At 39.5% G+C, this 18,560-nt stretch overlaps 2 protein-coding genes across 2 annotated transcripts; both read left to right on the forward strand.

Moving 5' to 3' along the window:
• The first annotated feature begins 546 nt into the window (after positions 1 to 546).
• Positions 547 to 3,380, forward strand: LOC100695454 (glucose-induced degradation protein 8 homolog). The gene is made up of 5 exons (XM_003439021.5): positions 547 to 685; positions 1,042 to 1,171; positions 1,353 to 1,549; positions 1,649 to 1,846; positions 2,323 to 3,380. The coding sequence occupies exons 2-5, from the start codon at positions 1,054 to 1,056 to the stop codon at positions 2,494 to 2,496; spliced, it is 687 nt and encodes a 228-aa protein (XP_003439069.1). The 5' UTR covers positions 547 to 685; positions 1,042 to 1,053; the 3' UTR covers positions 2,497 to 3,380.
• Positions 3,381 to 4,822: 1,442 nt separating this feature from the next.
• On the forward strand, positions 4,823 to 17,097 carry slc17a9b (solute carrier family 17 member 9b). The gene is made up of 13 exons (XM_003438873.5): positions 4,823 to 5,585; positions 6,142 to 6,339; positions 6,836 to 6,975; positions 8,358 to 8,457; positions 8,738 to 8,868; positions 8,988 to 9,084; positions 9,807 to 9,903; positions 11,552 to 11,639; positions 11,744 to 11,778; positions 11,941 to 12,056; positions 13,931 to 13,986; positions 14,065 to 14,094; positions 14,478 to 17,097. The coding sequence occupies exons 1-13, from the start codon at positions 5,455 to 5,457 to the stop codon at positions 14,654 to 14,656; spliced, it is 1,398 nt and encodes a 465-aa protein (XP_003438921.1). The 5' UTR covers positions 4,823 to 5,454; the 3' UTR covers positions 14,657 to 17,097.
• The last annotated feature ends 1,463 nt before the right edge of the window (positions 17,098 to 18,560 follow it).

Consider the following 18,560-nt stretch of genomic DNA (forward strand, 5'->3'; position numbering starts at 1 on the left):
CACCGGTAACTGTTAAGTGGCTTAAGAGACAAAAAATATATTTCTCTGAAAATGGCTATGAACCTGACTAAAATGATTTTTAAAAAGGTGTCAAGAACAGTTTAACAAAATTACAAGGAAATCTGGTTCCCTGGAAGCAACATTGAAAGAAATACGGGTGGCTCATGACTTTTGTACAGTACTGTCTATATAATATTTACCCCACAGACTGCTAAAACCATTGAATTATGCAATTATAATGTATTTTCTTCACCAGTGAAATGATCGTTTAAATAGCTGTAATACAATACAAAGGGAAGTCTGGTCAGTTGATAATTTGAACTGATTTCAGAGTAAAGTATCAAGTTCAGGATTCATCAGGATATTCACAGTAACTTAATTTCTCGGTAATTACTGAGGAAAGCTCTTTTTCGAAGAAGAGACATGAATACAGACATTTTAGATTGTTCTAACTCCTATTCTACACCTGTGGTCCTCTTCAAACCGCACTGAAAACTGCATATTTTATGCGCAATGGACTTTGTCACAGACTGTGTATTTGCTGTGCTTTGGATTTATTGTAGGGGGCAGCATTTTCTCTGAGGCACATTCTGCTACCGGAAATAAGGAAGACGAAGGAAGAAGAAGAGGCTTACCCTCCGTTAGCTACCTAGCTACTGCTTGAAAGTAGCGACAAAATATTCAGGTATTGTGATATAAGTACCCATTATGTGGATATTATGTCGTATATAAATACTAATAGAATATAATTAAATATATTAAGGCTCGTCCTTGATGCGTTTATCCGAAGTTTATGCTTTTAAAGGTGCAGGTTATCTTTGTTTTGATTCGTGTTGACGAAAGTCAGGCTTCAGTGTTGTGTTTTTCAGAGAAGGCCCAAACTATTGTTACGTAGAATTTCATGTGTCATGTTATGTTGCAGTCACGCTGAAGGACTTACAGTTAGTTAAATAAACCGTTAATACTACATAAGCAAATATTGACGGTGTCTAAAATTATATCTTTATAAATTGTAAGCATAACCCCGCTGCACTCCTGCAGAATCTTATCATAATGAGTTATGCAGAGAAGCCGGAGGATATAACAAGGGAAGAATGGATGGAAAAACTCAACAATGTCCACATCCAGAGGGCTGATATGAACAGACTGATTATGAACTACCTGGTGACAGGTGAGGTATCTTTTTGTGGTTTTTGTTACAGAAAGTTGGGTTTCAGATGTCTATTCTTACAGACACCTAAAGCCAAGTACAGATGTATTTGTGGATTTTGGGTGCTGATTTTTTCTTATGTGTACATATATATATATATATATTTGTTTTGTTTTGTTTTTTTGTTTTTCCTGTCCAACAGAGGGTTTTAAGGAGGCAGCAGAGAAATTCAGGATGGAGTCTGGGATAGAGCCTAGTGTGGACTTGGACTCCTTAGATGAAAGAATTAAGATCAGAGAAATGATCTTGAAAGGACAGATCCAGGATGCCATCGCCTTAATCAACAGTCTGCACCCAGAACTGCTGGATACAAATCGTTACCTCTACTTTCATCTCCAGGTGAGACATCTCAGGTTTGTCCTTTAATAACTGCTTCTTGTTATGCATCCCTTGCTATTTTAACACCTGATTGCATCCATGGCTTTCTGGTTATTGCAGCAGCAGCATCTTATTGAGCTGATTCGTTTGAGGGAGACTGAAGCTGCCCTTGAATTTGCTCAGTCTCAGCTAGCAGAGCAGGGGGAAGAAAGCCGAGAATGTCTGACAGAGATGGAGAGGACACTGGCCTTGTTGGCATTTGACAACCCAGAAGAGTCACCTTTTGGAGACCTCCTTAACATGATGCAGAGGCAAAAGGTAGAATCAGCACACGTTATAATTTTAAACTGATTTTTAAAAAGAAGTATTCCATTATTTGTTTTGTATAGGCAAAGTGTCCTTTAACTGTTTGAAGGGACCATTCTAGCAGTTTTACATAAGAAGCTGATTTAAATCGTCAGTACTACTCTCACCCAGTGAGCGTTTGTAAAGTTCAGTTCAATTCAGTTTTTTATGTTGTACGAATCCACAGCAGTCAACTCAGGGAATTTTATATATTAGGTTTAAAACCCCACAGTATTGCAAAGACAACTCTAACAATCAGACAGTCCCCTATGAACAACAGCTGGTGATGGTGTGAGAAAAAAACTACCATTCAACAGGAAGTGACCTTTGTCCTGTGATGTCTGCTGTAGTTCTGAAGACAGATTTTTATAGTCTGAGAAAAACAAATGAAGTGATCTCATTTTCATACACAAGACATTAATCTATATGTTGCTTTCCTTTTTTTTTAGGTGTGGAGTGAAGTAAATCAGTGTGTACTAGATTATGAAAACAGAGAGTCAACCCCGAAGCTGGCCAAGCTCCTGAAGCTGCTGCTGTGGGCTCAAAATGAACTTGACCAAAAGAAAGTGAAGTATCCCAAAATGACTGACCTCAGCAAGGGAACCATTGAAGACCCAAAATAAGGATCAAAGTGAAAAAGTACCACAGCATCACAAGATGGACACATTTCCTTTATCTATTCATACCCCGCAACAAACTGACTCATATAGAGTACAACCTTTTCTTTTTGTAAGGGTTGCTTTTTGATACTTTATTAACTCAGAATGTGCAGGAAACTGGATGGCATTTTAAAATGACCTCTCACACTAAAGTGACGTGCAAGTATTTCACTTGGTATTCTAATTTACATATTTGTTTATATAAAATTAGTATACTTAAGTTACACTAGTTTTTCTGTCTTTTGGCAGGGAAAGTTGTTGGCATTGGAATGTGTGAATAAAGCCTAAATTAGGCTATCAGTTTCTGTGTGTGACCACTTAGAGGAGGAAAAGTTTGATCAGGATAAATGGTTGGCTTAGTGTGCACTGCTTCAAATAAACATATATTCCATCCCTAGAAAAAAAGTCTGCTCAGCTAAGCTGTTGGTCTTTCAGCTACTACTTTTGTGTGATGACAGTAGCCACAACTTGATACTTGGGGTGTTTGAAGCTACTGTGACCTTTTAAAGTTAAAATCTGCTTCAGATTTTATGCTGTATTGTTGCTTGAGGCATTATCAAAAAGATGCCCACAAAGACTTTCAAACTAAATGTAATATTAGCAGTAGAGGGGAAATCTAGGATTACCGGAATGCCATCAAGTGTAAAGGCAGCCTCAGTTTCAGTGTTTTAAATAATGTCGATAATGTTTAAAGATGTGAATGGATAATGTGTCCGCAGACATGGAGGCACTTTTACAGATGGATTTATTTACATTTATGAAACCAGTCGCTGTTTTGCAAAATTTAATGTGCTTTTCTTTTTTTGCTGGGATATTATTTTGCAATAAAAGTGGGATTTTTAAACTGGGCAAGTGTTGAAAGACTTGGTGTGTTTCAATTCTAGAGATTTCAAACTGTAGAGGTAAAAAGCATTCAAGTATATTTAATTCCATTAAATATGGTATATGACAGCTTACCAATTACATTGAACATTAGCATGTTATACTGACTGTTACCAAACAAACAATATCATACTTTCACTTATAGGAATTCTCTGAAAGAGACACAATGATGAATGACATGCTGTGAAACAAGTGTTCACTTTATTAACTCTAGAAAGTGTCCTGCCTGTGAATCATACTTATTACTGATGCATTCATGTATAGGTGATCTGTGATGAGAGTAGGGAGCGATGGATAGCCTGGAGTGGTGGAGGTATGTTCTGGAGTATAAGAAGCAAGATGGAGTACATGTGAATGAATAGGAAAAAAAATAAGTGCAAAGGTAAACATGCAAGAAGGAGATCTAGTGAGATGACATGAGTTTGAATACCTGGGGTCTGTCATCCATAGCAACTAACAGTGCACAAGAAAGATGAAGACTGCAGGGCAGGGTAGACTGGGTGAAAATGATTGTCAGGGGGAATTTGTGACAGAAGGACAGCAGAAAGAGTGAAAGGGAAGGCTTATAAGATGCCAGTGAGGCCTCTGTATTTGTCTGGATCTATGGTTTGGGGACAGTGGCACTGACAAAAAGACAGGAGGCAGAGCTGAAGCTATTAAGATTTGTATTGGGAGTGACAAGAATGGACAGGATTAGAAATGAGTATATCAGAGGGACAGCTTAGGTTAAGTGCTTTGGAAACAAAGATAAAGAGGCAAGGTTGAAATGGTTTGGACATGTGCAGAGGAGGGAAAATGGATATGCCAGACAAAGATGTTGAATATGGAGATGCCAGACAGGAACAAAAGAGGAAGAAACCGTGCAGCCAAAAAGAAAAGGAATGAGCATTATGAATGTGTAACTGTTTTACTGATGACTAAATATGTAACTGAAAAATTTTAAATTCCCAACTTGCCCCTGCGGGCAGTCTTTATCCTTCAAGCTTGGGTCCTTTATCATAGGCCTGGGAGCTTGAAGGTCCAGCGCAGTATCTTTGCTGTTCCTGGAACTGTGCTCTTCTGAACAGAGATCTCTCATTTTGTTTCTAGGATCTGCAAGAGCCCTCACCCTTCACATCTCCCTTGGTATTTCTCAAGCGTCTCACATTCCTTCTTCCTGATGTAACTATCACTCATAGCTACATCTATATATATATATGTATATATAATTTATTTATTTTTTTATATATATATGTGTGTGTGTGTGTGTGTGTATATATATATATATATATATATATGTAGGTGAAGTCTGCTGTTAATTTGTCCTCATATTTTACTATCAAAAAGTTTGTTACTTTACACTGTTGTCGTACATTAATTCCCACCAGCATACATGCTGACGTGTTATGTAACAATTTCCTGCTAACTCAGATAGGATAGCCGGGGGAGCATTTCATCAACCTTCTAGGTGCTGCGCATTTTTGTGCCCCATCCCGACAGCTGCGTCTCAGCACGGGGAGAATCACATCTTCATCCGGCAAGGACAGCTCACCGACAGAGCCCATCCTGGTTCTCCCCGGAGGCTCTGTTTCTACTTGCAGTACTGCATCGTCATCATCGCCGAGGGCCCGGAGTCACAGGCATCTCTCTGACGTTTCAGATGATATGGTAACGGTTGAAACAGCCGGGCTAAACCACTTCCTGATTAACCCTACCGACGAGAAGAAGAACTGCTGCGTGGCTGCTGGCTGGAGGAGGAGGCAGGGGAGAAAAACTGACACGTGGATTACTCCTCCTAGGGCATCAGGAAAAACAGACTGCCCCCTCTTCTAGCTCTGTTTCGAATACGGCGATCACCTCCTCTCTCTCTGTTAGTCCAGTTTTTACGGGTTATGGAATTCACTGTTGAGATCCTATGATGTGATTTCGCGCATACTTTTACGAGAAGATTTCCCCTTTTCACCCGAACGCTTACTTTTCTCGCTGATCGACCGGAAAGAGAAGAAAGTGCAGTATACCCGGAGTATTGAGAAGAGGCTGCCGTCCGTCACCTCGCGTTGAATGGCAGTTATTCAAAAATATGGCAAGACCTATAATCCAGATTTGGTCTGTCACAAGGACAACCATCTGCCCGCCAAGATCGTCCCTGGGTGTCATAAGAAGTGGCCTGAACACAACACCAGCTGGTCAAGGTAACCGTTGGTAACACCAACTCATCGGGGCTCGTTTTAACCATGTTTTAACAACTCTGCTATCTTAAACCCACCCCCAAAAAGGCTCACAGAGGCCATATGGAGGGGGGAGAGTTTTTAACTTTTAAATCGTTAATGACACTTAATGCCTGCCGGTCCTCTCACCCTTAAGGTCATGCATCCGCGGTTTCTGAAGTGCTGTATCTGCTGGTGACACGTATCTTTTCTGGTCTTTCATGGCTCAGTGCTTTTATGCAGTGCCGTTTTCCCTAACAAGAAGGAAATAACAGTGCCCCCTTTATGAAAACACTGTCATAAACTATTATAAAGTTATGATATACATTTTGAATAGTAGTAAAGATTATGTAAAGATCTAACCAAACCATGTTAGAACCCATCACCACTAACCCCTGTTGCTCTTCAGGTTGGATTTGCTTCCGCCACATACTGTAGATAAGAGAGCCCCTACGAACTGGTCTGACAAGTCCAAAGTTTGTCCCCAGCTGTTGGGGGATGTGCAGCCAAATTCAAATCGTTCTGCTTTCCTCCGGTGCAGGCCTGTGGCAAGGATATGGACAGTGGTGCTGCTGTTGGGGACGTGCCTCCTGTACTGTGCCCGTGTGGCGATGCCCATCTGTGCCGTCAGCATGGCAGAGCAGTTCGGCTGGAGCAAGAGGGAGTCCGGCATGGTACTGGGCAGCTTCTTCTGGGGCTACTGCTTCACTCAGGTGTTCGGAGGCTACGTGAGTGACCGGTAAGAAAGCGTAAGCTCTATAAGTTGATAGGCTCTGGGTTTATGATTCAGAAATATCTTGTGTCTACAGGACTCTGAAGTGGGTTTGCAGTCGGCATCTTTTCTAGTTTTAGAGTTGTAATCAAAATCAAGCCGCTTCATGTTGAACCGTGCTGGCACTGACGCAACCAGCCCAGTTGTGTTTGCTCAGTCTGCAGAGATAATGTGATGTACTGAGCGAGATGTTTTCCCTGTAATATCATGTTAAGTCACAGTGTCATTAACAGATAAGCTGCATGGGTGTCTGCACAGTGTGTTTTTTGCCCACTCTAGAAACTGTTAACAGTCCAAAATACTTGATCTACATGCTCACCTTATTTATATCAAATATTCTCTAAGATTAGATTTTCAGCCAAAGTTATCCAAAAGATTAAAACCTCTCAGTGTATTCTTCTAAGCTGATATATTAGAAGTCAAAAGTTAAAGCTAATGCAACCCATCTGTGCTCTGTTCACAGGGTGGGAGGTGAGAAGGTCCTCCTGCTGTCTGCAGCAGCCTGGGGTTCAATGACAGCTTTCACCCCAATCCTGGCCCACTTCTGCTCCCAGCCGATCCTCTCTATGACACTAGCTCGCTTCCTCATGGGCCTACTGCAAGGTGAAATTAGCGGTGTGCAAGATAAATCATCACTTGAGATTACATTAGTGAGGTGTAAGATCCAGGTAATGAAAAAGGTCTAGGATAGTACTCCCATGGGTCGCAGTTTCTGGTTCCCGATAACTGCCAGACTTATTTGCAACTGGAATTGCTGTTTTTTAGTCGTATGTCCCTGCCAAAAAGTCATGCTTCCGTTTAAATGGACTCACATTGTGAAGACTTCTAAAATACAGTGTTGAGTGAGTGCCAGAAGGTTTTTGATTATTTTTCAGACCTTTAAGATATCACAATGATGCAAATCTTTGACCTTTTGAATATAAAATGTCACCACTCTTTTTCCCCCCTTTTAATGTTTTTGTAGTTTTCTTCTCATAACTAGCGTATTATTCTATTTATGGCCTTATGTGACCTTGAAACATTTTTTGAGCCCAAGAAGACATTTGTGCCAAACCTGAAGGCACAAAATTTCCTTTAGGGTTTCTTGAGATATCATGTTCACAACAACTGAAGAGACAACAAAGCGATGTGAGGTCAGAGTGACTTTCTTTGAGTCCAAGAGAATGTTTGCCCCAGATTTGGTGAGATTTTCTAAGTGTGCTCTAAAGATATTGCGCATGAGAACAGTAGGGATGGGCAATCAGACATCATTCATCTGACCACAGCTGCTGCTGGCTTTAATGCCTCAAGAGCATTTGCCAGTGAATGGTCTTTCATTTATTTTCTGTGGCATTTCTTACAAAATTCTGTTTGCAATGCATCCGCTTACTGTCTGCATCAGGGAAGTCGAAATAATCTATCTGACCCACATGAACTCGTGCAGACACATGTTAGAGTCCTTGTTGGTTCATGTTTGCGGACGTTTGTCTTGTGTTTAATGATTAAATTTGTCAGTAACACTTACAAGGAATGTGACTTGAACGTGTCCACTGCAGAGACAACAAAGAAATGCTAAAAACACTCTTGCACTAGCTAGTCTGTTAATGTTAAAAATGTGGGATCCCAGGAATCCAAGATCTTTGAGTACCCTACAATCATCATGGCTACTTTGTATATAGAAAACAAATAATAATTCTCATATTTGTTGAGCAATCAAGACATATTTACCTCTGCTGCTGGGATGTTCGATTTGTCACACAGACAACTGTACTTTGCTTTCTTTGGCTTTAGAACAGCGATTAGGTTTAGTCCTTTAAAAGTGTCCTTAAATTGATTTGACTGCATTGTTTTATTTCAAATAACCCGGCACAGTATCAGATGTGCTACTCTGTTTCTATTTTATGTCACATTTTTATGTTTGTCTTATTAGTCAATAATGTGAAACGTTCTTCCGCTGAACCTTAAGTCCTTCTAAAATTTGGCTACGCTTTGTGTTTTCATATCAGGAGTTCATTACCCCTCTCTTGCAAGTCTGTGCTCACAAAAGGTGGTGGAAAGCGAAAGAGGCTTCCTCATGAGCACCGTGGGTAGTGGCTCCTATCTGGGGTGAGTCAAGTGTTATGCAATAACTGGGTAGTAGGGAGAAAAGGCTGAGTATTCCTTCTTAGTTCATTATTGGGTGTTTTTATTGCAAATCGAGAAGGTTTTTTTGTGCTTTTATTGATTTTAATAGCAGTTACTATCAAATACGGTGATTTCATTGTTTCTGTAAAAATGTATAAACAAATTTCACAATAAAATTCTGTCATACTAATCACATGCTGAAATGTCTTTTTACAGGGTTGTGCTTTAACTTGTCATGTCTTGTTATGGTTTTATTTCCCAGCACTCTGGTAATTGGGGGAGCAGGCTCCCTCATGTTGGACCTTTACGGCTGGCAGAGTGTTTTCTATGTTTCTGGACTTCTTTCAGTCTTGTGGGCCTACTGCATGTGGAAATATCTACTCAAAGGAGAAGGCAAGTGATGCTTCAGCTGTGTCAGTGGTTTCTGTGCTGTCTCTTATCTTGTACCTGCTCAACTGGAGTCAGCGTCTTCTTCTGTGCTCATGTTCCTGTATTTTATCTGTGTTTTGTAGGGCCTATAATCACCCTAGAGTCCCTGGGCAGCAGTGGAGCCCAGTCCAAACTGACCAAAAGACATTGGTTACGGCTCTTAAAACAACCTGCTGTCTGGTGAGATAAAGCTAGTGTTGATTTGTGAGGGTGTGACTTTATGAGCAATTACACCTATAATTTTTGTACACATATTTTATGCTCTGTGCACATGTGCAGTACTGCATGCTTGTTTTCATATTCAGATGGATAAGCAGCAATAATCTTGCCTGTGTGCCTTCAGGTTCTGATGTAATGCTTCGGCTGATTTACTGCAACCTCAAAATTTCAGAATACCAATTGGAACCATTGCGTGTGTGTTGAGCTAGGAGAAAAAAAAATAGGAGGAGGAATGTGGAAATGCGTGAAACATCTTATTATCAGATTTATGTCTGGTTTCCTCAGCTGTCTGAATCATGTCTCTGAGGTCTTTTCCTTCCAGTCCCTCCCTATGGCCCAGATATTTATACACTGTAATACACCTGATGTGCTCCATTTACAGTGACAGAGTACATGTGTGGTCTTAATTGATCTGATCCCCACTGACACTTCCACATATTACATGATAGTTTCATGGACGTGGGCTTATAAATATTACCATGCTGTTGGCTCACTTTAACATAATGCATCATACCTTCATAGAGGTATCGGTTCATAACAAATAGCACAAATACAAACCTTTGTCTAATAGGAAAAACAGTATCTAAGTCAATGTGTCATTGTGTCTTAAAAAAACACAGAATGAGTACGTGTGTAATTATAATGGGCTCACTGAGACTTGTTTTTCTTCATTCAATAACCAGTGCCGTAATAGTGACGCACCTCTGCACAGCGAGCACCTTCTTCACTCTTTTGTCATGGCTGCCAACATTCTTTAAAGACACATTCCCCGATGCCAAGGTAACTATTTTCTCATGACTCCTATGATCATTAAACAAACCAATCAATAACAAAAGGGCATAAGGGATAAAAATATTAAAGACCGCACCTTTATTTACTAGACTTAGAGTCTACAGCCATGTGAGTCTCTTTGTGAAACTAGAATTAGAAATAAAGGCGCTTTGAGCTACGTTCTAAGTTTTGCAGTTATAAAAATCAAAACTCTGAATAGGTTAAAATTTCAACCAAATGGTGGCGCTTGAGGAAAAGTCAAGGAAAAATGCACTCTTTTGTAAACTCCTGTTTTGAAGCTTTGATTTTAGAATTTTGGCCATCACCATCCTGGTTTCTTGGAACCAGAAGTGACCACTTAAATGACACGGTGGAGGAATCATAGACTGCATTGCTGCATTGCACAGACACAGATATCTGCCGAGTAACATACTAATAAAATACTACAGTTTGACTCTTTAGAATTCACATATAGGCTGTAGGAAAAAATAACCAGCAACAATGGTGCCAGCAATATATGTGCTCCAAAAGGCACAAACAACACGAGTGCAATTGAGTCATCTGGTTCAGTGACTCAAATTAGCTGAGGTGAACTAGCTTCGGGCATCTTATTCTGCATCTTTTAAGACTTAATTAAATTTAAGAAGGAGATTATGAGAAAGGATAAAACTAAAAATTAAATCAACCTCCCGGAATTGTTATGGAAGTGGATATTAGGTGTTTTTTTGACCAAAACCTCCTTTTTTTGTACTAGGCTGCAAACATGTTTACTTATGGTATAATGTTGAGCATTGTAATTTGAAAATCTGTCTGACCAAGCAGCTGGAAAAGCTACAAGAACTACAGTTCCTGAAGGGGCCACTTGAGCCTGGCTTCAAAACAGAGGCAATCTCCATAGATTTGCATGTTAAAATGTCCAAATCAACAAACACCACTAAAAAGCATGTTTACAACTTAGCACAAAAATGTCCCAAATTCATAACAGCTCTATGATTGGTGGGTTTTCTTGTTGTTTTAACTCACGTGTTTTGGTTTTTCTAAGATTTTAATTTTTAGCCGTGGCGGCTTTGATTGCCAGATTTGGTGATGTAGGCAGCTGTAGATGTCTGCTGGTCCTTACCTGTGCTCTTTTGAGTCACTGAGTTGGATTTGTGTTCTGATGTTGGTGACTTTTGCATCACATGACAAATAATGTGACTTGTGTACGTATGGACCAACAAGAAGTTTCATTTTAGTTTTGATTGACACCAGCAGTGACGCGTGTCTGTGCAACGTATGAGAAATGTTACAAGTGCAGCTGGTTTGTCAGGTATATTTATATTTAGCATACTTGACGAACAAGTATATTTAGCACCCTGCCCTATTTCCTAAACATGGGTTCCTCTGGTTCCTTAAAAGCATGCAAGTGGCTAAAATGCTATTGCTTAGGCTTTAAAATGCAGTCAAGAAACCACTGGATGTCTACATCCATCTTCTAAAAATAATTTATTAGACTGGTTGACTTTTTAAGGCATCATTAAGTGACAGTTAATTGTCATTAATTGTTAGGGTCATCATCACCGAGATAGGTCACTAAAACAACACATGTCCTTGATACACTACAAGAAGTATGTACAAGTATGTGGTCAAATAAACCAAACAAATGTAATCTTTTCAGGGCTGGGTGTTCAATGTCATTCCTTGGTTAGTGGCCATACCGTCATCCCTCTTTAGTGGCTGTCTCTCTGACCACCTCATCAGTCAAGGTAGACAATAAGAGAAATAAACTGTACATCAGTATTATTTTAAATGTTTAGTGCACTGATATTGTTACGTTGGATTTCCCTAATCTCTCTTCTGAATCCCTCAGGCTTCGATACGGCATCAGTGAGGAAGTTGATGCAGGTACAATATTTCTCAGTTGCTGTGTTGTATGCTGTATGTTTAGTGCGATTCTTCTTCCCAGTACAAAGTGCATGACTGTCCTGTTTACTCTGCGTATGCAATGGATTATGTACAATTGTGTTTGATTTGGTTTTTTTCCATGTGTCCATCCCTCTGTGTTAGTTTTTCTCCATGGGTGTGTCCAGTGTGTTTACCCTTCTTCTGTGTGGCACAACTACCTTCCCCTGGGCTGTAGCATTTGTGTCTGCCACCATGGGCCTCACCACCTTCAGTCACAGGTACTGGCACCCACTGTTTCCTCACACTCTGTAGCTGTATTCACACTTATGCTGCAGCCCTGAACTTTTCTAAACATTACCCGACAGAGGTGCTTATGAGAACACATTGATCCCACGCACCTGGATCAAATATTAAATAGTCTTTAACCTGCTTGTTCCTTAGTAAGAAATGTTTTTGTGATGCCCCATTGTGGGTATTTGTGCAGATGTGAGGTTAGTGAGGCTTTACATGTGAATGTGGTGTTTCCTGAGAGATTGTTTTGTGTTTTGTTCACTCAAACTTGATGCTACAATTTCAGAATATTACCCTTATTTGCATAGCTTCTTAGAAATTAAATTGTTAAATATTTCACCGCTTCAGGCGTAACCAAGGAAGACATGGCAGGTCTCAGCTTTTATTAGGCATGCAGTTTGTCTAGTTGTCATTGTATCGGATCAGTGTCTGTAAGCATTTATGTTTTAACCACTTTACCTAGTAGTGCCTTATTACATTTGGTTTGTCTTGGAATAGGTCATCCCAGCTGCAAACAGGGCATAAACATTGACTTTAATTTTAATAAGTTAAAATAATTTCCAAAGTAAATTTTTAAAGCATGCATTAATGCATGTTTGGTGTGCTAATAAGTATGCAAGCCAACCTGGGTTTATGGTAATGAAGGCACAGCCGCTACAATGGTATGATTCATTGATGTGTATTTAATAACTTGTGAACAACACTGGAGCTCTTTGGCACAGAGGAACTGGATCCATTTTAAAAAAGAGTGACTAAAGAAAAGGATAAAAAAGAATAAGAAAAAAATGATGAGTTCTTTGGTGGTTTGGGGCTTTTAAGGGATTTGTTCAAAGCAATAAGATATAAAAACTATATATAAAAATAATCAGATATCCTTTAAATTAAATTGTGAGTGCACTTCTTTTAGTGTATTCAGTTGCATATTGAAAGGGGAAGCTTGAGGAACAATGAGGCAGTATGACCACAATTCTCAAATATATATATCTCAAATATTTTCTCAAAATTGGATTTTGAGAAAATATTTCACATGTGCAGATTCCAGTTGTTTCAAGATAAACTGCCACGGCTACTATGCCCTCTACAAAATGCCCTGTTTGTATGATTTAGTGAAACAAATTGATCAGCTGCCTTGCGATACAGCATACATCGTTTTTGCATTGGGGGGTAACCTTCAATGACTTTGCATCTGTTCATTAGCAACCTTTTACCAGCCATGTGTTTTTTTTTCTGTCTGACAGATAGTGTTTATGTGCTAAAAGAAAAAAATCATTTCCTTCCTTGTTACTAAAGCTGATTCTGAAGTATGATTTCACTAACTCAGATAGCAACCGTGGCAGCTGGTCTCGAATCAACTGTAATCTCCACATTTTGACTTTTTTCTTGAAATTCTAACTTTATTCTCAAAACAATCAATAATATAGATTTTTTTCTTAATGTGCCCCTAATACTACATTTTATACATATTATAAATGGTGTAAATAAAAAGTATAAGTTATATACCTGTATTACCTCGTAGTAATAATCAGTAAATATAATGATTATAATTTGGACAAAAAATGTATTTCATTTTGTTTTTTTGTGGCTCCATTAATGATATTTCGAACTCACTAAAGAAAATCTATTCTTCACTCTGGTTCCAGCCATGACGACTAAAAGAGAGTAGAATTGATATAGATATGTGTGCAATAAACCAGTAAATATGCATTCAGCAGTAGCACAGTACAGACAGATTTTCTCTCCATCTGTTTTTTTATGGGAAAGAATGCCATTCAGAGTTAGACTTATACTCTGTTGCGGTTTGGAATGTATTTAGAGTCATTTCTGAAGTTCAAATTGACAATGACATGTTTTTCTTTTGCAGTGGTGTTTCTGTAAATGTTCAAGATCTTGCTCCGTCCTGTGCTGGCGCTTTATTTGGTAAGTTCTAAAAATGTGTTTTAGAACAATGGCAAAATGTCACACCTTACGAGTACTTACTGTACATTTCTTTTCCAGGTGTTATGAATACATGCGGTGCTTTCTCAGGTGAGTTTGTATTAATTAAAAAATATCTACTTGTCATTAATCATTTACCAGCAGTTGCTTTCATGCTTTTAAGTGAAATCATTGATTCACTTCTCTAAATTCAAACTTTGAGGTGATGTGCTGAATGTCAGTCCCGCTTGTCTCTTTGTCCCATGCATATTTCATCAAGGGACCATGATGAATTTTGTGTCAGATGAATAATACAGGGATGAGGGGATGACAGTTAGTGGTCCTGTGAGGGACACAGAAAAGACTGACATTTTCTCTGTAGAAATTTAGATCTGGGACAAATTGAATAGTTTTGCCACTTTAAAGACACTGCACATGTTGTTACCCTCTTTGTGCTGCTTTGCTATTTATAGCTACTCTGTGTTCCTGTGCAGGGGTCTTAATGGTGTACTTCTCGGGGTATCTCATTGAGGCGACAGGCTCATGGGCTTCTGTGTTTGCCCTCATCACCACGGTCAACCTGCTTGGCCTCTGTACCTTCCTGGCATTCGCTGAGGCACGCCGGGTTGACATTGACTCTACTAAGGTCCGCCACCACAACATACACATCTAAATCGTCAGTTATTGGAGGGACCTGAATGTGACCTCGGGCAAACAGCAGCATCACTATTATCCAGTTTATAGATGAAACTGCACACAACAATTATGAAAAGTTTGACTGGCTCTGTGGTTGTTTGACTGCAACAGCAGCACACAGCAGAGCCTGCACAATGTTACTGAAAAGTCTTGTCGGACTTTAACCTTGGATCCTGGAAAGAAGACAACTGTGTTAAAGGGTGCTGTGCTAGTTAAGGAAGAACGTGGAAGTAGGAAAGACTACACTACCTCCAGGCTCCATGGAAAATAGTTTACACTTAACATGTGTACAGACTGTGTTACTTAGGAATAAGAAAATCAAACAGATTGTTAACTGAAAGCCATAGCCCCCTGCTCTGCTGTGTTTGTGCCGAAGGAACTATGAGAGTGATGGATGTGTCACTCTCCGGAGTGAGAGTTGTGACAGACCGAGGTGGTTTGTTTTTGGCCTGCAGGGATGGGTTAGGCGGCGTGGATGACACAGGGACAGTCCAGCCTCTCATACCTGAAGTCTTTTATTAGTACGCCTCACTCAGCCGTCACTGAGAGATCTGAGTGACACCTCATTACCCAGCCACTAATTACTTTAAAGGCGGTTTAATGTCCTACACAATTTACCTTCTGTGGTTCGAGTCACCGAGAGCTTTATGGCAGCAAGGATTTGCCTAAGTGCGCTCTCGCTGATCGTTGTCTCAAAGGGTTTGTTTTAAGTTGAAAGACCAAAGGTTAATAATTAATTTAATTAATTGTATTTTCATTATTTGTAATTGCATGTAATAGAAATACCTCACCTAATTGCTTTGAGTAATTTTATATTTATATGGATAGAGTTTCAAAAACTTTTTTTAATTGTTCTAAATAGATAGGTTAGATGACAAACAACAAATATATCTAAATAATCACCAGTGTGATATCATAATGATGTAAAAACAACACATGCAGACAACACGATTCTTCAAGAAGAAACTTTTTTAGGTTGCATTATTATCGCACTTAATACCTTTGTTACTTAGGCACTAGACAGCAAGTGATATCAGTATTTGGGAGGGCATCCATTAACTTTACATGATGGGCAGTGCTAGCTGTCACTAAGGCAGTTTGAAATAGTCTCCAAGTTACACAGTGACGTGATGAATGTTAGGGGACAGGCGAGATAACGATAAATTATCAGATTCAGTACAATCGAACTGGAAACCTATGTAGCAACATAAAACTAGCTGCATAACTCTGTCTGAAGGTTTAGGTAAATGTAATGTTTATCTTTGGCGTTCACAGTTTTACAAGTTCTGTTTTCATGTTAGGCCCAGATGCTTATTTGATACCTTAAATCTATGCATTTATTATTTCGTGCCTCAGTTGAGCAACAAGAAAACTGCAAGACATGCACCTTTGTGGTAACAAAGTGTCAATTGCTGATTGCTGTACATTGCTGATAGTTGCCTTATTTGTTGGATTTTTGTTGCCTCTTTGTCTTTTGTTACTGTTATTTGCATACAAATCCACATTGGCTTATGTTTTCTAGGATTTTATTCCATGTATACTTAGGTAGAATATGAAGTGCATTTCTGATGTTGGCATTGTCACTTGTTACAAAAAAGTATGAAGTCATTGGATTTATTTAAAGTTTAGCTCTCTGTCTTTCAGAGTAAAAAATGAACTTTTCTTTACCTATTTATTTTTTGTGTTTGATAGAAAAAAATATAATCCTAAGTAGCCATAAATTATGATTACCGTTTAAAAAAATTCTTATCTAAAATCGAGTATCTTTCCCCAAATCTCTTAAAATTCTGTTCCAACACTATGTTTTTAGTGTGGCCGTACACAGAGTGTGTTTTGCTTGATCATCATAATTAATGTTGGTCCATGTTCAACATTGTAAGTGACTGGTCACATTTTTATGATGTCACGATTTTGCAACATGGAAAAAAACCCTGCCCATGTCCACTAAAGAAGGTTAGGGTGTGATTTTGGGCTGGGGTTAGTGTTACGGGGCTATAGTTATGGTTATGAGCTTGTGATGACATCACAACAACAACACAAATGCGGGGACATCAGATCATGCTTGTGTTTGTGTCTTACATAAGACTACTGTACAAAACAATCACTCTTCAATAGTTTTTTTTTCTTATGCTGGATCTCACAGATGCTTGCACTGCACTATTTACAAATGCCCGCATGCCTTTTTTTGTTATGTTCACATCTTGAAAATGTAAACCTTTTACATTATAAATAGTTTTCGCCAACATATCTTACTACAGGTTGCTGAAAGCCTTCTGACAAATAGTTTTTGATAACCTGTAATGTACACGTTAGATAGAATAATACAATAATGCAAGAAAATGCAGTATTCTAATGTGTTTCAGATATACTGTATTTAAAAGCTCCTGAGTTTGAATAAAAAAAATATATTTTTGTCAACTATTTTGAGTTTCTTCAATGTGTTGCGCAGAGAAAACACTGCATGTATTTTCTCTGCATCTCCACAGAGAGGCAGTGCAGCATCAATAATGAGGCGCGCACATGGCGTGCCTCCCAATCTCCAGATACTCCACAGCTCCTGTTATGTATAAAGGGGTCCTCCTGTTTAACAGCATAGCCATGAAGTTTTCATGAATGTCGGTTTGCAACAAATATCACCAGCTTCTGCACGAGCCTTTTCATACACAAAGCTTTCAAGCTTTTCAGGAACCATAAAGGTTTGTCCTGGGAACCTTTTATGTGGAGTCCATTATTTAGACCAGTCCAAAGCAGGTTCCACCAGGTTCGTCGTGTTCACACTACCGGCCACACTACAGCCCCGGATCCCGAGTCCAGGCCAGCAGTACTTATGTGGTGGCACCATATGGCAGGATGCTGTGTGCCATGTTGGCTAGCTGGCACTACCCACGTGCGAATGGCCAGACGCTAGTCACTCCCCCTCATGGGACCGAATGGCTCGGGTTGCCATGGAGACGGATGGCTTGTGGCTGCCGCGTGGCGATGAAAAGAAAAAAAAAGGAGGGGTCACAAGTGCGTGAAAGTAACAAGTCAGATAAAAGTCAGAGGAGCGGAGCGGGTTGGCAGTGAATTTAGCTTTTTGATGTACAGTTCATATAAAAAAGAAAACACGTCGGTGTTAAAGAGGTGGCCAGTCACTTATTGGAGTGCTCTCACTGACACAAAATGGTGTTGTAAAAGCAGACATAATCATGATGAGTGGCCCACTATTTAATTAGCAGAGATGAAACACTGAGGGGAGAGTAGAGGAGAGAGGGGGAGATAAACCCTCCCCACCTCCTCTCTACTTGTTGGCTGGTAGGAGTAACCCAGTAAATGCAGGACCCATCAGAGAGCCAGAGATACATGTAAATGAAATAGCCCCATTAATTAGTAATTAACATCAAGTTAATGACATTTCACTGTGTCACCATCTCATCCTATGTCCTTCCTCTGTGGTGGAAGGGTTGTCTCTCGGGTCCCTGATCTGAATGCTAATTAGTGAAAAGCTAAAATGCTATATAGGACTACCTAATAATATAGAGGCCCAGTTTAAGACTGGTCATTGTTGGGGAGGATTAATCACTTTGTGGTAATAGATCAGGAGGCTTTACAAGTCTCCCACTCCTTAGAGGGCTGTGATACTGAAGGCCATTGACAGGCTTTATGTGCTAATTGCATTGCGCCTGTTAGCCTAACGTTTTGTTATCCCTCAGGACTTCGAACTACTTTCAACCATTCTCCTATTTTTCAACAATCATCCAAGAAATATTTCCATTTAAGTGAGCGTAAAATGGTTTTGTATGTTACGTCTTGTTATTTCAGTCTCTTGTTATAGCAGCGATTGAGTTTGAACACAACAGCAGACACAGTCTTTGGTTTCGGGTCCCCTCCTGAGCCTAAAT

The sequence above is a fragment of the Oreochromis niloticus genome, linkage group LG20 (genome assembly GCF_001858045.2).
Source record: "Oreochromis niloticus isolate F11D_XX linkage group LG20, O_niloticus_UMD_NMBU, whole genome shotgun sequence".
NCBI classification, from domain to species: domain Eukaryota; kingdom Metazoa; phylum Chordata; class Actinopteri; order Cichliformes; family Cichlidae; genus Oreochromis; species Oreochromis niloticus.

What these genes read in the sequence shown, in the direction of transcription:
- slc17a9b (XM_003438873.5), top strand. Translation starts at nt 5,455, where the DNA reads ATGGCAGTTATTCAAAAATATGGCAAGACCTATAATCCAGATTTGGTC. An exon ending in GGAGGCTACGTGAGTGACCG is followed by an intron (nt 6,340 to 6,835) that starts GTAAGAAAGCGT and finishes CTCTGTTCACAG; the next exon opens with GGTGGGAGGTGAGAAGGTCC. An exon ending in TGACCACCTCATCAGTCAAG is followed by an intron (nt 11,640 to 11,743) that starts GTAGACAATAAG and finishes TGAATCCCTCAG; the next exon opens with GCTTCGATACGGCATCAGTG.
- LOC100695454 (XM_003439021.5), top strand. Translation starts at nt 1,054, where the DNA reads ATGAGTTATGCAGAGAAGCCGGAGGATATAACAAGGGAAGAATGGATG. An exon ending in TATGAACTACCTGGTGACAG is followed by an intron (nt 1,172 to 1,352) that starts GTGAGGTATCTT and finishes CCTGTCCAACAG; the next exon opens with AGGGTTTTAAGGAGGCAGCA. An exon ending in ACCTCTACTTTCATCTCCAG is followed by an intron (nt 1,550 to 1,648) that starts GTGAGACATCTC and finishes TGGTTATTGCAG; the next exon opens with CAGCAGCATCTTATTGAGCT.